General features: G+C 46.4%; 1 protein-coding gene across 2 annotated transcripts in view; it reads left to right on the forward strand.

The window, feature by feature from the left end:
- Window positions 1-16,927, forward strand: part of calcrla (calcitonin receptor-like a) — a 44,278-nt gene that overhangs the window by 12,395 nt on the left and 14,956 nt on the right. For both annotated transcript variants that reach the window (XM_035393544.1, XM_035393543.1), the window contains exons 2-3: window positions 4,330-4,428; window positions 15,106-15,250. In XM_035393544.1, coding sequence (XP_035249435.1) covers window positions 4,363-4,428; window positions 15,106-15,250 — 211 coding nt within the window. In that variant the 5' untranslated portion in view covers window positions 4,330-4,362. The remainder of the gene's footprint in view (window positions 1-4,329; window positions 4,429-15,105; window positions 15,251-16,927) is intronic.

Here is a 16,927-nt window from a genome sequence, read left to right on the forward strand (position 1 = left end):
TGATACAGTAATATCAGATCTGAGTATGTGATACAGTAATATCAGATCTGAGTGATACAGTAATATCAGATCTGAGTGTGATACAGTAATATCAGATCTGAGAATGATGCAGTAATATCAGATCTGAGAGTGTGATACAGTAATATCAGATCTGAGTGTGATACAGTAATATCAGATCTGAGAGTGATACAGTAATATCAGATCTGAGAGTGTGATACAGTAATATCAGATCTGAGAGAGTGATACAGTAATGTCAGATCTGAGAGTAATACAGTAATATCAGATCTGAGAGTGATACAGTAATATCAGATCTGAGAGTGTGATACAGTAATATCAGATCTGAGAGAGTGATACAGTAATGTCAGATCTGAGAGTAATACAGTAATATCAGATCTGAGAGTGTGATTCAGTAATATCAGAGTGTGATACAGTAATATCAGATCTGAGAGTGTGATACAGTAATATCAGATCTGAGTGTGATACAGTAATATCAGATCTGAGTGTGATACAGTAATATTAGATCTGAGTGTGATACAGTAATATCAGATCTGAGAGTGTGATACAGTAATATCAGATCTGAGTGTGATACAGTAATATCAGATCTGAGAGTGTGATACAGTAATATCAGATCTGAGTGTGATACAGTAATATCAGATCTGAGAGTGTGATACAGTAATATCAGATCTGAGAGTGATGCAGTAATATCAGATCTGAGAGTGTGATACAGTAATATCAGATCTGAGTATGTGATACAGTAATATCAGATCTGAGTGATACAGTAATATCAGATCTGAGTGTGATACAGTAATATCAGATCTGAGAATGATGCAGTAATATCAGATCTGAGAGTGTGATACAGTAATATCAGATCTGAGTGTGATACAGTAATATCAGATCTGAGAGTGATACAGTAATATCAGATCTGAGAGTGTGATACAGTAATATCAGATCTGAGAGAGTGATACAGTAATGTCAGATCTGAGAGTAATACAGTAATATCAGATCTGAGAGTGATACAGTAATATCAGATCTGAGAGAGTGATACAGTAATGTCAGATCTGAGAGTAATACAGTAATATCAGATCTGAGAGTGTGATTCAGTAATATCAGAGTGTGATACAGTAATATCAGATCTGAGAGTGTGATACAGTAATATCAGATCTGAGTGTGATACAGTAATATCAGATCTGAGAGTGATACAGTAATATCAGATCTGAGAATGATGCAGTAATATCAGATCTGAGAGTGTGATACAGTAATATCAGATCTGAGAGTGATGCAGTAATATCAGATCTGAGAGTGTGATACAGTAATATCAGATCTGAGTATGTGATACAGTAATATCAGATCTGAGTGATACAGTAATATCAGATCTGAGTGTGATACAGTAATATCAGATCTGAGAATGATGCAGTAATATCAGATCTGAGAGTGTGATACAGTAATATCAGATCTGAGTGTGATACAGTAATATCAGATCTGAGAGTGATACAGTAATATCAGATCTGAGAGTGTGATACAGTAATATCAGATCTGAGAGAGTGATACAGTAATGTCAGATCTGAGAGTAATACAGTAATATCAGATCTGAGAGTGATACAGTAATATCAGATCTGAGAGTGTGATACAGTAATATCAGATCTGAGAGAGTGATACAGTAATGTCAGATCTGAGAGTAATACAGTAATATCAGATCTGAGAGTGTGATTCAGTAATATCAGAGTGTGATACAGTAATATCAGATCTGAGAGTGTGATACAGTAATATCAGATCTGAGTGTGATACAGTAATATCAGATCTGAGTGTGATACAGTAATATTAGATCTGAGTGTGATACAGTAATATCAGATCTGAGAGTGTGATACAGTAATATCAGATCTGAGTGTGATACAGTAATATCAGATCTGAGAGTGTGATACAGTAATATCAGATCTGAGTGTGATACAGTAATATCAGATCTGAGAGTGTGATACAGGAAAATTAAAGGTAAATTTCCCATTTTAGAAATGTGACCAGGGCTTAAATGCACTACAGCAGCAGAAGCTTGTTCTGAAGAAACAGAACTCCTGTGAGAGGCTGTATGTACCAGGGGATACGTGGGTCTCCATCAGTCTGATTTGGCTGTGAACATTGTGTGACTGCGTGCTCAGTGGATTAATGCTGTGGAAATATGGTATAATGTAACACCCTTCTGTCAAAATAGGAAGTATGTTCCTGAAGGCCAGAGAGGAAGTGGAAAAGCAGAGGGCAGACTTCCTGTGATCCCTGTAGGATGTTTACCGTGCTCAATCTAAAGACAATAGACCTGATAACCAGGGCCTGTGCTTCAGCTTCTGCAGCTACATGCAGCTACGCACAGCTGCTAAGCGTGTTTCTCCACGAGCTGGTCTGAAAACACGGGGGTTTTATCACCAGGGGCGACGGCAAGGACAAACTCCACAAAATCACAAGGCTAAATTGGGGTGCCCCCCCCCCCCCCCCCACCTTTAATTGAATGCATATGTGCAGTCCGGTCAGTTTGACCCTGACCAATTACATCAACCTGCCCCCACTACGGTTTGAATGGAACCTTTTCTTTCAACTGATCAGCGTAGCGAAGCGAGTCCCGTCCAAGCAGTGACTCCTCCGGCCCTCCTGGCGTTAACTGCCACAGTAATTATGGATGGTTTGGACCTCTCCAAGTGAGCGTTTGCACATGTTTATGGCTAAAATGCACTGCAGTTCAAATATTTGTTTTTTGGGCTTTGGGCTGCATTATACGCAATGTGCTGCAGCCTGGATTTAAATGTAATGTGTTGATGTGAGCTGGACAGGCAGAGGTTTTTCCGCGCGCCGGTCACGATAGGGAAATGGAGGAAGCTGGCAGCGGCAGCGGCTTTGATAAAAAGCTGGCCGGATTAATGAGGCTGCTCTGCTCGTCTGGAAGAGGGGGACAGCAGGAAGGGCCCTCCGCTTGTTTTTGTGCAAAGGTTTGAACGTGTGAACATGGAACCTTTCTTTTTTTCTGCTTTGATGTGTTAAATCAAAGTTTTTCAATTCAAATTTAATTTTATTCATATCCAATTCTATTATTGTCCTCTCTCTCTTTCTCTCTCTCTCTCTCTCTCTCTCTGGTTATTGCCTTCATATAAACTTAATGCACATAATTGCACTTACCAAAACTATGAATGATGTATTACTGAGTATCAGTTTACTTTCTTCGCAGTAGAATATCGCAAACTTGCATCTTCAATGCTATTTCCCCTCTCTAACCATTTATTTGGCCCAATGCACAATTACATAAATACAGGCAACCATTTTGAGTTGATCAAATTAACGTCTGACGCGAATTAATTGGCTCCTAATTGGTGAAAGTGGGGACGCATAGCCACTAAACCTACAGTAATCATTTGGTATATAATGTAGACAAAGACAAAGCCAATAACAAGCAAAACCTGCATTGTGTTCACTTTAAGGAACAAATTATGAAAGAGCTTAAAAACATATGGGGAAGAAATTTGGCTGACACAGCTTTCGTTTGGAGCAGACTTTGCCCCCAGCCCCCCCACCCAGCCCCCATTTTAACAACACAGTTTTCGTTTGGAGCAGACTTGGACCCCAGGCCCCACCCCCCAGTTTAACAGCTTTCGTTTGGAGTAGACTTGGACCCCAGACCCCACCCCAGTCTTGGACCCCAGCCACACCCTCTGACTCACTGCCCCTGCTGCTTACTGCTCTCACTCGAGATTTATACTGACCACCTCAAAGAAAAAGTCAGTGAACCAGTCATCCTGTTTTTTTTAATGATATAGCAAACATAAGCATTGCTTTTTTTGGTGACTGGAGATTTCCATTGGAAAGCAGGGATGCTGCGAAGCCTCGAGAGTCTAAAGGATGAAAACAGAGTTTCAGTGTTTATTAAAAATAGATCTTCGTTTAGCAAAAATTACCAAAAAAAAGTTTGACCGTCCTTCATTTAAATGATAGTTTGCCCAAGGGGACGTGTCACCGTTAGCATTCTTCTGCATCAAACCGAATGGGCTTTTATTGGAGTGGCCCCTCATCCATTTCCTACTGTCAGTTTGCGTTATGACAAGGAGGTGTGATGGGTGAAGAGATGCGCTTGGTTCCTGTAGACCTGGGTGCTTTCCTATTGCTTGGATACTGAGGATCTCAAACCACAATTAAAATGTGCTGCTTGCATCTGCCTTTTAGCTAAATGCTAATAAATGAATAACATATTCTCATTTAATTCCAGAAGAGTATCCTTTTACTGGTTGTACAGGCTGATTTTCTACACACATTTAAATGGATGTTGGATGTCTTGAACAATTTACTTTGTTATTACAGATCATCGGTCTTTGCCGCTGTGGACACTTTGAAATGCCAAAGATGAAACTAGAGGGCTGTTGGATTGCTTCTCTCCTACTACTGTGTTCTGTCACAGAGGTAAGATTCACATATATTCTATTGCTCTTTAATACACAGCAAGATATTACTCATATTCCTAATATATTATGTAACATTATTTTACCGTTGAAAGTGTGGCACCGCACGGGGCGTGACGGTGCAGGCGGGGCGGCACAGAAACGCACAGACCGGAGGTTTGGGGAAAAGTAGCCCAACAGGGCCTTTTATTCACCAAAAGTAAATACCCAACCCAAAACCCAACTCAACAACAAAAACCTCCTGTCGGAGTTAACTTAAAGTAAAGCGAACAAAATTAAGAAACAACGGCGTCCGGGAGACCGCGGAGGGGATCCCTCTTCAACTCAGGAAGAGGGATGTTGTCCTGCGTCTCCACCGGCTTCTGCAAAATAGGGACAAAGTTATTAAACGTCTTTCAGCTCTCCTGCCGCCCAAAACCCCCTCTCCACAATGGAGACAAACAGCCTCCTTTTAATCTCCCAGCCATCTCCCTGGAGTGGCGGCAGCTGTGTTGCCTCATTGATGGCAGGTGTGCTGCCTGCCAATGAGGGAGGTGAGGAATGTTCAATCTGCCGCTCTCCAGGGTCCTGTGGCTGGGCTTCCTATTGGGGCGCTGTCCTGGGTTCTGAAGAGGCGGCCTGGTGGCCGGTTTTGGCTGACGCCTATCGGGCTGGGAGGGGCACTGTGGAGCCATGCCCCGATCCACGCCACATTCCTCCCCCCTAAGCGAACCGCCACCAGTGCTGGCTGCGGCCGCCCAGAGCGCGTGCAGGCGGGACAGGGCGTCAGCGTTCCCATGGAGCCTTCCTGGACGGTGGACCACTTCAAAGTTGAAGGGCTGGAGTGCCAGGAACCAGCGGGTCACCCTGGCATTGGCGTTCTTCTCCCGGGCCATCCACTGGAGGGGCGCGTGATCTGTAACCAGAGTAAACTTCCGCCCGAGCAGGTAGTACTGGAGCGCTGAGAGGGCCCATTTAATGGCAAGGGCCTCGCGCTCAACAGCCGCATACCGCGATTCACTCGGGCGGAGCTTACGGCTCAGAAATAACACGGGGTGCTCCTCATCGCCGTGTACCTGGGACAGAACCGCGCCCACCCCCGTCTCCGACGCGTCTGTTTGGACCAGGAAGGGCCGGTCGAAGTCCGGGGTATGGAGGACCGGGTCCGAGCACAGGGCGGCTTTCAGGTCCTGGAATGCCCTCTCCTGCTCAGGGCCCCACAGCAGTTTCTCCGGAGACCCTTTTCGGGTGAGGTCGGACAAGGGTGCGGCTGTGGAGGAGAAATGAGGGATAAAACGCCGGTAGTACCCGGCCAGCCCCAGGAAGGCACGTACCTGGGTCTTGGTGGTAGGCCGGGGCCAGTTCTTCACGGCCTGCACCTTCTTCTCTTGGGGCTTGAGCAGGCCCCGACCGATGGTGTAGCCCAGATACTGTGCCTCGTTTTGCGCTATGCAGCACTTGGCGGGATTGGCGGTGAGGCCAGCTTGTCGCAGCGCCCCCAAAACAGCCTGGACGTGAATCAGGTGGTCGGCCCAGGTGCCGGAGTGGATTACCACATCGTCCAGGTAGGCTGCTGCATAGCGCTGGTGTGGCCGGAGTACGATGTCCATCAAGCGCTGGAACGTTGCGGGGGCCCCATGGAGCCCGAACGGCAGGACCCGATACTGGAACTGGCCCACCGGGCTGGTGAAGGCAGTCTTCTCCTTGGCTGACTGGGTGAGGGGGACCTGCCAATAACCTTTGGTTAGGTCCAGTGTTGTAATAAAGCGGGACTCACCCAGTCGCTCGAGTAGCTCATCCGCCCGGGCCATGGGGTATGCGTCGAAGTCGGACACAGCATTGAGGCGTCTGAAATCGTTACAGAAGCGCAGGGAGCCATCGGGTTTGGGCACGAGGACTATGGGGCTCGACCAAGGGCTGCAGGCCTCCTCAATGACTCCCATTGCTCTCATCCTCTCAATCTCCTCCACGACGGCCGCTTTCCGTGCCTCCGGGATCCGATATGGGCGTATGTTCACCACGGTGCGCTCCGGGGTACGAATATGGTGCTCCATTAAGGTGGTACGACCTGGGAGAGGGGAGAACACATCACGATTTTGGTCAACTAGTTCTCTCACCTCTTGGACCTGGCGGGGGCTCAGGTCAGCACCATATCGCACAGTCTCCCGGGGCGCAGGGGTTGTTTCTTCTGTGGTGAACATCGCCGCCGTTGCTGCTGCAGGACCCTCTACCCACCTCTTGAGCAGATTCACATGGTACACCTGCTGCGGTTTCCTGCGTCCGGGCTGGTCAACGCGGTAGTTCACTGGTCCCAGTCGCTCCTTGATAGTATAGGGTCCCTGCCATGTGGCGAGAAACTTGTTCTCAGGAGTGGGTACCAGCAGAAGGACACGGTCGCCTGGCCGGAACTCTCGGGGTTGAGCGGGCCGGTTATATGTCCGCTGCTGGGCGCGTTGAGCTTCCACCATGTGCTCCCTTACCACTGGCATGACACTTGATATTCGGGTGCGCATCTCCTCCACGTGCTCGACCAGGCTCCGGTGCGGTGATGGCTGTTCCTCCCAGGCTTCTTTGGCGAGGTCCAGGAGTCCCCTCGGCCGCCGCCCATACAGCAGCTCAAAAGGGGAGAAGCCAGTGGAAGCCTGGGGCACCTCCCGAATGGCAAAGAGCACATACGGCAGGACCTGGTCCCAGTCCTTGCCGTCAGCAGCGACTATCTTCCGGAGCATCCGCTTCAACGTCTGGTTGAACCGCTCGACCAGCCCATCCGTTTGCGGGTGATACACCGACGTACGGAGATGTTGTACTCGCAGCAGGTGACATGTGTCTGCCATTACCTTGGACATAAACGGAGTGCCCTGGTCCGTAAGGATTTCCTTTGGTATGCCGACCCGGCTGACGAGGTGCACCAGCTCGCGAGCAATGGCCTTGGAGGTGGCGACACGGAGCGGCACGGCTTCTGGATAGCGCGTGGCATAGTCCAGGATGACCAGGATGTAGTTGTGTCCCCGGGCTGACTTTGGCAGGGGTCCGACCAGGTCCAGGCCGATCCTTTCGAAGGGGGTCTCTATGATGGGGAGAGGGATTAGAGGAGCGGGTGGTGGCCTTACCGGGGAGGTGCGTTGGCACACCTCGCAACTGCGGCAGTAATCCTCCACCGCTCTGCGCATTCCTGGCCAGTGGAAGCGGTCTGCCACACGCTCTAGGGTCTTCTGCATGCCCAGGTGAGCTCCCAGGATGTGTGTGTGGGCCAGCTGTAGGACGGTGGCCACGTACTGGTGGGGTAGGACCAACAGCTCCCGGACTTCTCCCCTTCTCGTGGTGTGGTAGTACAACAGACCCTGTTGCACTGAAAAGTAGTTTGCTTCCAGGGGTCCTTCTCCCCTCTTTACCCCTTCAAGGACCCGAACCTGGCTCCAGCAGTGGCGCAACCGGTCATCCTGGACCTGCGCGGTGCCGAACTGTCCTTTACGTTGTGCCTGGGGAGGGAGATTGGACAAAGTTACAGGAAGTAAGAGCTCACCTTCCCCATCCGCTTCTTCTGCGGCCTCGCCTACTCCAACCCGTTCCCCGAGCCAGGCGGCATAGGGTTGGCCTGATGGACGGACACGGGGTTTGGCTTGTCGGGGCCATGACCCGGTTCCCTTCCTTCGGGCTCTTCTGCCCCCCTTCTGGACAATTCTGGCGGCCTGGTACAGGGCGGCAAATTGCTCCGTAGCCAAGCACCTCTGTCCCTGGGGCAAGCGAGCTGGTGTGGGGGCCGGGTCGGTGGGCATGGACACATCCGAGGGCAATTTTCCAGAGGTGGGCAGCAGGGTGGGCATTTTCCCTCCCCTTCCAGACTGAGACGGGAAGTGGGGTGTCCACGCATGTCCGCCGTGGTCGCCTGGAATCTGGGCCTGGGTCGAGCCGGGTGGGGTCGGCTTCCGGCCACCTCCAGCCTGGGGGCGGAAGAGGGGGCGCTCGGTCGACTCTGCCTTCAGCATCTCCTGCGTGGCTTCGACCCGCTCCACCAGTTCCACCAGCTCCTCCGGGCTCTGGGGAGCATGTTGCCCAGCCAGCTTCTTCGCCCCATATGGCAACGCCCGGAGGAACCGATCCATGGCGACCCGGTCGAGGATCTGCTCCACAGACCGGCGTTCGGGTTGGAGCCACCGGGTAACCAGCCTCCGAAGTGACGCCATTTGGCTGCGTGCGTTGACCCCCGGTTGGTAGGCCCAGGTGGCGACCTGTTGTCCGGCGGATGTGGGGGATACCCCGGCTCTGGCCAGTATCTCCCTTTTTAGCCTGTGGTAGTCTTGGGCCTCTGCTGCCCCCAGGTCTTGGTACGCTTGTTGGGCCTTGCCGGTGAGGAAGGGAGCGAGGGTGTCGGCCATCTCCCGGGGGTCCCATAACTCGCGCTCGGCCACCCGCTCGAAGGTGTGGAGGTAGGCCTCCACGTCATCGGCCTCAGTCATCTTTGTCAGGACGTCTTTAGCCGTTGTCCTGCTAACCGGGGGTGGCACGGCCGATGCGTTGCGAGCCTGGACCAGCTCGGTGAGCCGGCCGACCTGTTGAGCCATGACCTGGGCAGCATGCTGTTGTCCCAGGTTAGCCTCCACGAGCGCCCGCAAGAGGTCCTCCATATTGCAGCTAAATTGGGGGAACACCAGACTAATGGAAAAGGGGGGGGGGGGGGGGGAGAACAAACAACAAAAAAAAAAATTTTTTTTTTTTTTTTTTTTTTTTTTTTAATTCTACCGCGAGAACGAGTGTAACACTTGAGCTCGAGGTAGCTAGCTGCAGTCTGCTATTACTCCGTGCCTATGCCCGCATTCTCCACCACTGTGGCACCGCACGGGGCGTGACGGTGCAGGCGGGGCGGCACAGAAACGCACAGACCGGAGGTTTGGGGAAAAGTAGCCCAACAGGGCCTTTTATTCACCAAAAGTAAATACCCAACCCAAAACCCAACTCAACAACAAAAACCTCCTGTCGGAGTTAACTTAAAGTAAAGCGAACAAAATTAAGAAACAACGGCGTCCGGGAGACCGCGGAGGGGATCCCTCTTCAACTCAGGAAGAGGGATGTTGTCCTGCGTCTCCACCGGCTTCTGCAAAATAGGGACAAAGTTATTAAACGTCTTTCAGCTCTCCTGCCGCCCAAAACCCCCTCTCCACAATGGAGACAAACAGCCTCCTTTTAATCTCCCAGCCATCTCCCTGGAGTGGCGGCAGCTGTGTTGCCTCATTGATGGCAGGTGTGCTGCCTGCCAATGAGGGAGGTGAGGAATGTTCAATCTGCCGCTCTCCAGGGTCCTGTGGCTGGGCTTCCTATTGGGGCGCTGTCCTGGGTTCTGAAGAGGCGGCCTGGTGGCCGGTTTTGGCTGACGCCTATCGGGCTGGGAGGGGCACTGTGGAGCCATGCCCCGATCCACGCCACAAAAGAAACTGAATTGTTCACTTTAATGCTTTTTTGCTTGTGTGACTTTTTTGGCGATGATGTCAAATACACGCCGGGTTTCTGTTGAAATAATGCGTTTGGCATTTGTGCGGGAGGCGGTACAGATTTGTACTTGAAGGCTATTTTTGGGAAAGCAGATATTTGATTTCTGCTGAAGAACAAAGAGCCGCATCTGTTTTCTGTGTTGACTGAAGAATGAACATCCTGTTGCACACAACACAAACGAGCCGGACGTTCGTTACTTACGTTCCGCTCAAGTGCTTCTTGGACATTTTTCGGTCGTGCCGATTCTGTGACAAGAGGACACCAAATCGGAAATCCGCCAACTGTGCAATCATAGATGAAGTCAAAATCTGCAAAAATGGGCTCAAAAGCAGGGAAAGGTGGTATCTGAACCGAAATTGTGTAGGAGTTAAACCCCTGCCACAATTCTTTGGGTGAATGCATTGTCAGAAACCTGTCCGGTTCATATAGTAGACATTCTGAGGAACCCATTTCACCCAATTTTTACTGAGTTAGAATCCATTGATTTTGCAGGAGAACAAGATTTGCATTTAGATTTGTATTGCCTTATGTTCAGATTATCCCAATTTTGGCTGTCCTTGTAATAACGATCTACTTTCGTTTCATTTGGTTATTCAGTTATCAAGATAATTCATGTCTCATGATGACAGCACAAACCGCTACAGTATTGTCATCGGCCATATCCTTTTTTCTCATTCAAGTTCATAGGTCTGTGCTGGCTATGTTTTTAACCGAATGTTCCAGTTTATATACCATATGTGTATCTTGGTTCAATAAAGATATGCAGCAAGTTTGGTGCAGATCGGTCCACAAACAAAAGAATATAATAGGAACCACTGTTTTTTTGCCACGGCGCGCAGGAGACTGCCGCCGTGGGCTATGCATGGCAAATTGTGGTCACTCACTCACTCACTCATGGATGACCTTTGAGGGTCGTTTGGTGGGACGCATGCGCAAGTGGTGCTTCATTTAGTAGGACGCATGCGCAGGTGCATCTTCCAAAATCACCACTTCGAACGACACAAGATTTTTAAGCACAGCTTTATCGCCTAATGTTACTTTAGCTAACCCTACTATGTTAGCATTCCGCCTACTTTAGTTAACCTAGTTAGCGCATACCACCGATACAGATTTATGGACACACGGAGGACAACAAATAATGTTACGGAGGTGAGGACATGCCATAGCTAGCTAGCTATATAGTTAGCGCCATGGGTCTGGACAGTTTTGTGCTTGTTTTATCATAATGTTGGAAAATCCACCCTAACCTTTGTTTTTAGCTGGTTGTGTAGTTAGAAAATTTTTTGTATCAGCAAATAATGTGTGCTGAGTTTCATGGAAATTGCACTTATGGTGTGGGGGTTATTGTAAAATTTAGAACTTTAATTGGAGGGTCACCGAGTGGCCAGTCTCGAAACCTATCAGTTAAATCACCGTTAAAATGATGATTTAGCCTCTGGGGTGGCGCGATAGTCTCGTGAATTGGAAGCACCCCAGCATATGTAGTAGACCATATCCACCCAAGATCTTCCTCTCTGGAAGTTCTGCCATGCTTATAGTCCATTAGGCAACTATTCGAAGGAGAATGGAATGTAGATCACAGACGAATGGAGATTACAGAAGATAACAGATGAAATTTTGAACAGGATTATTTAGCATATTTGCTTTGTTTTCATTGTGTTCCGTTTGAAACCAATCCAGTGCCTTATATTGAGATAAGGGGCGGGGCATATGCATTTGCTTGGATTACGGCAAACGTTTGATATATCAGACACGGCCCACAGCTTGCTCGCGACTGGCTAAGGACCTCCCTGAGTGCCACCGGGCAGAAGATGCCAACAAGCTGGTCTGCCCACTCGTCCATTTTAGAGGAGCAGGTGTTCTGCTCCTCCATAGAGGGTTTTTTTGGTGTTTTTTCAGGCAATTCAGCCATTTCCCATGAGTACTATCCGTATGGCCATCAGCACCCGTGTGGTGTGTCCCATGGGTTCTGTTTACCTGCACACCTCACTACTGTGATTGGTCGAGCCTACTCAGCTTCCACCACTCCCAACAGGAAGTGCTGGCTTATGCTTTCATTGAGGTAATTCAGGGTTTGAAATGGTCTGCCAACAAACTATAATTTATGAGAAAGTGTGTCAAAGAGAGACTCCGTAGGGGCCAATTGGAGTTATATTGAATGGGCATCTAATGGCTGACTGACCTGACCACACTGCCAAACCTCATGTCTCTGATGTTACCATCTCACAGAAACTGCGTTGTGAAATTTCTGACAATCATTCTCTATGGGAGGAATTTTTCAAATAATAAAGTTAAATATCTTGGGAGCTATTCAGAATTTTGAAAACCTGCATAAAAACACACATCAGGACAGTGCCAGATGGTATGGAGTTGTCTTTTGTGTCTACCTTGCAAACTGTCCAAGAAGTTGGACCAAATTCTGAATAATATCTAATATGTAACATGTTGCCTTGAAATTCTCTATTCAGGAAACACCTTGGGATTGGTTACATCTGTATCCACTTTGCATTTATAAGTGATCATCAGTCATCATAGGATCTCGTCATTTCACACCATGTTCTGTGTTTCTGGAGTGCAAATTTAATTTGAAAATAACTAGGACAATGGATGAAATGTAAAAATTGTTTTGTACAGAATAAGCTCTTGATTCATTTATTTTTGAAATGCGTTGGAGTGCTTGGCAGAGAAACTTGTGCAACAGATGGTCCCCTTGTGTTTCCACAGACCTCCCATAACCCTTCCTGCCTATTTACAGATTCAGTCAAACTCTTTCTGTTTTCATTCTGAGTACGTTTTCCAAGTTAGAGATTAGACCTCATAAATGGTGAAATGTATATCATACGACTTTCACTAAGTTTATGTTGAATTCTTGATCGATTTTTATTTTATGACATTTTCTGAGACATTGCTTGAAAGGGAATAATACATGAATATGATATATTAAATGGTATAGAATTATATAATATATATATACATATAATATATATATATATATATATACACACACACACAATTAGATATGCAGTATATAGAGTATATGCAGTGCAGTGTGTACATTTTTAGACAGTGACCCAATTTTCATTGAATTTTAAATAAATCAATGAATAGGAAATTAAAGTTCAGACTGTCAGCTTTCGTTTGAGGGCATCTACACCCATATGGGGTGATCTGTGTACTACAGCCCTTTTTATACATAATCCCCCAATTTTGGGCAGCAAATTATTGGACAATTGCCTGCTCAGTTGTTTCTTGGCCAGCTGTGTGTCTTTAATAATTAGTTCATGCACATGAAAGCTAACGAAATGTCTGGAGTTGATTCTAGGTTTGGAATTTGCATTTGTTCCTGTCAACATGAGGACCAAATGAGTGTCAATGCTAGTAAAGCAGGCCATCTTGAGGCTGAAAATCAGAACATACAATGACACAGCCAAAACACTGGTTGTGTCCAAATCAAGCTGTTTGATACATTAGGAAGCAAGAACTCACTGCTGAGCTCAGCAATAGGAGACAGCCAGGTTGAAACAAACCCCCTTTTTTAACTGAACAGGTCAAGAACAGATCAAGAACACACTCCAGGATGTGGGCACAGATGTATCAAAAACTACCATAAAGAGATGACTACACCAGCATATTCTCAGAGGGTTTACCATAAAGAGAAGACTACACCAGCATATTCTCAGAGGGTTTGCCACAAGATGCAAACCACCGGCAAGCTTCTGAACAGAATGGGCAGGGTAGAGTTCACTAAAAATGACATTAAAAGACATTGTGGAGCTCCGGAGCAGTCTCATGGACAAACAAGGCACGTAATAACCTGTACGAATGTGATGGAAAGAAGAAAGTGTGGAGAAAGGAAGGAAGTGCTCTTGATCCAAAGTAGTGTTGTGGTTTGGGCATGTATGGCTTCCCCTGGAACTGGCTCACTTGTCTTCATTGGTGATGTGACTGCTGATGGCAGCAGGACGAACTCTGAAGTGTGCAGAAACATCTGCTCAGTTGTTTGGACAGTGCTTCACCTTGCAGCTGGACAATGACCTCAAACATACTGTAACTAAGCAATTTCAGGGCCAAAAGGTGGAATGTAATTGACTGGCTAGGTCAATGAACCATCTTTGAAGCCAAATGAACATGCATTTCACTCGCTGAAGACCCGACTGATGCAACGTACCCCAAAGGCAAACAAAAACTAAAGATGGCCGTAGCACAGGCCTGGCAGAGCATGACCAGAGAAGATACTCAGCACATGATGATGTCTGTGGGTCACAGACTTCAGGCAGTTATCAAATACGAAGGATTTACAACCGAATACTAAATATGATGACTTTGTTTCAGATTATGTTAATTTGTCCAATTGCTTTTACTCTCCTAAAATGGGGGATTATGTATAAAAAGGGCTGTAATTACTACACGGATCACCTGATATGGATGTAAATACTCTCAAATTGAAGCTGACAGTCTGTGCTTTAATCTCATATTCACAGTCACGTCTCAAATCCAGTGTGATGAAGTATCAGCCGAAACACAAAAATGTGTCACTGTCCAAATACGTATGCACACTTTTGTACTATATATATGTGTATGTGTGTGTGTGTGTGTGTGTGTGAATAAACAGTACACACACTGTTATATATTCCATGATAAAATTCCTCTTTCAGCAGGAAGTGGTGTCCTGACTGATAAATGGTGGATCTCTTGGACCATTTGTACAAGCTGTTCCATGCTGCAGCCATTTCCTGTTTGCCAAATAAGGATGTGCTGGCTGTGCTGTTTAAATTGTCTCTAGGGGCTTCAAATTTAGCAACAAACTCACTGGCTACTGTAGTATTTGTCCTGACTCTGAGGCTAAACAAACGAGGTTGAGCTCACATCAAACAATAGGCCACACCACAGCTTCTTAATTTCACTATCAAAATAAGCCCCAACTTCTCTTGACAATATGCCAATGACAATATACCTGCAAAATAAACATATGAAGGCTTTCATTTAGTCCTCACAATGGGTTATTCTGTGTATTAGCTTTCTAGTAATTAGGCATCACTGAATGAGTGTCTTTTTCAAACATTATTTTTGAATGCGTTATTATTGCTCTTATTTGACTTACAATTTTTATTTGGTTCTCAAATCTGGAGGAAAACCTAAGATTGATTTCAGTCTTATGATACAGAGAAGTTTTAATTCAGATATGTGACTGCTTTGTGTGTCTTTTTTGTAGCATTTTGGCGTTGTTCACGCTGAAGAGAACGAAACTCAATTGCAGAATGGTTACCACGACATCGGCGTTACGAGGAATAAGATCGTGACTGCCCAATTTGAGTGCTACCAGAAAATCATGAAGGATCCCAACCGCAACAAGAAAGGTAACGTAGTTGGATGGATTTTTATTTTTCATTCGATGTCATGCATCATAACATTACAATACAGGCATTTAGCAGGCGCTCTTATCGAGATCGACTTATATAACTTTTACATTGTATCCATTTATACAGCTGGATATAGTGTATACTGAAGCAATGCAGGTTAAGTACCTTGCTCAAGGATACAACGGCAGTGTCCTACCCAGGAATTGAACGTATGACCTTTTGGTTATAAGCCCTGTTCCTTACCCACTGTGCTACACTGCCGCCCCATGAAAATGCCCATAACTCGTTCATACTGAGGCCAGGATTGAACCAACATGTGTCTTTAACTTCAACCTGTACTCAATCAACTCACTCACTCAATAGTTTTTTTTTCCAGAAACATGGTTAAAATACAAAATGCAGATCTCAGTGTTGATACCTCAGTGTTGAGAAACGAATGACAGAATGGCTTAGGTGTTTAAACTGAATGTGAAAATGTGCCTTGCTGAAGCATTTGTTTTAAAATATATGGATCGCTGCATATCTTGACAGATGAACCATGGACAGTGAGATTATGTATGGGCTGCACCCAGCTCATACCGTTTATTCATCATTGGTACCAGCCAGCATTAGTGTGACTGAGAAAATGGAGGAATAAGATCAGAGATGTCAGTTAGCATCCCTTACAAGCAGTGCAATCTGCTTCCAATATATATGCTAATTCCCCATTTAATTGTGTTGCTGCTACCCTATAATTCTACAGCTGCAAATATTGTAATCTGTGGAGTGATGTTACCTAATAATAAAGTGATATATGAGATACTTGTGCACAGTTAGGTTTGTGTCCCTGCTAAGCGTTCCTGTAGAACAGCCTGATTTATGTTTGGGTTAACTGCATTTATTTGTACACTGCTCATTGGCGGCTGTTACCCTTTTAACTGTAATTCTCTGAGTGATTTTTATCCAAATAAATGTCTTGCATGGTGTCGATGGTTGGTAAGGAGACATCTTTATTTGTGATGCTCATTTTGACATCAGCCAGCTAAAGGCACAAACTATGGTGCAGAAATAAGCCAATGCAAGAAGAAGAAATGCTCTGTACTCTGTACTGGTCAGACAGTTTGTCACTAATCACATTCAGTGACACTGTTTTATTTGCAATTTGAACTCTTTAACAAAAAAGCCCATTACATTCCTACACCTTACCTATACATAAGGTACTTCTTCCTCTTTGATTTTAACTCCTCCGGAGTTATAAAAAGTTGGTGTTCCATTGTCATGTGATAGACTTCCAGACGGGTAGGCTAATTTAGGCATTTGGTCGATCTGTTCGGACTGGAGATGAAGGAATTACTGTGGAGTGGGGGGTGCGGGGCTTCAACGAAGGGCCAGCCCAGAACGCTGGTGTCCCAGGCATCCTGTTTTGTGCAGAGACAGCCCAGCATGTGAACGCAAGCACAGCACATGATTGACCACATCCTAAAGCTGCAGACAAACTGACTATCTGAATGGGCGGTGGGCTTGGTTCCAAACAGCCCTTCCAAACACAGAAGTCTAGATCCACAAACGAAGGACACCAACTAGTCTTAACACTCTCGCTATTGCACCATAGATCTCTAATCAAGAGTAAAATTACCACCAGTAAGATACATTAGATAACTCAATTATGTTGGTATGAACTAACATATATAGGAA

The sequence above is a fragment of the Anguilla anguilla genome, chromosome 15, assembly GCF_013347855.1.
Source record: "Anguilla anguilla isolate fAngAng1 chromosome 15, fAngAng1.pri, whole genome shotgun sequence".
NCBI classification, from domain to species: Eukaryota; Metazoa; Chordata; class Actinopteri; order Anguilliformes; family Anguillidae; genus Anguilla; species Anguilla anguilla.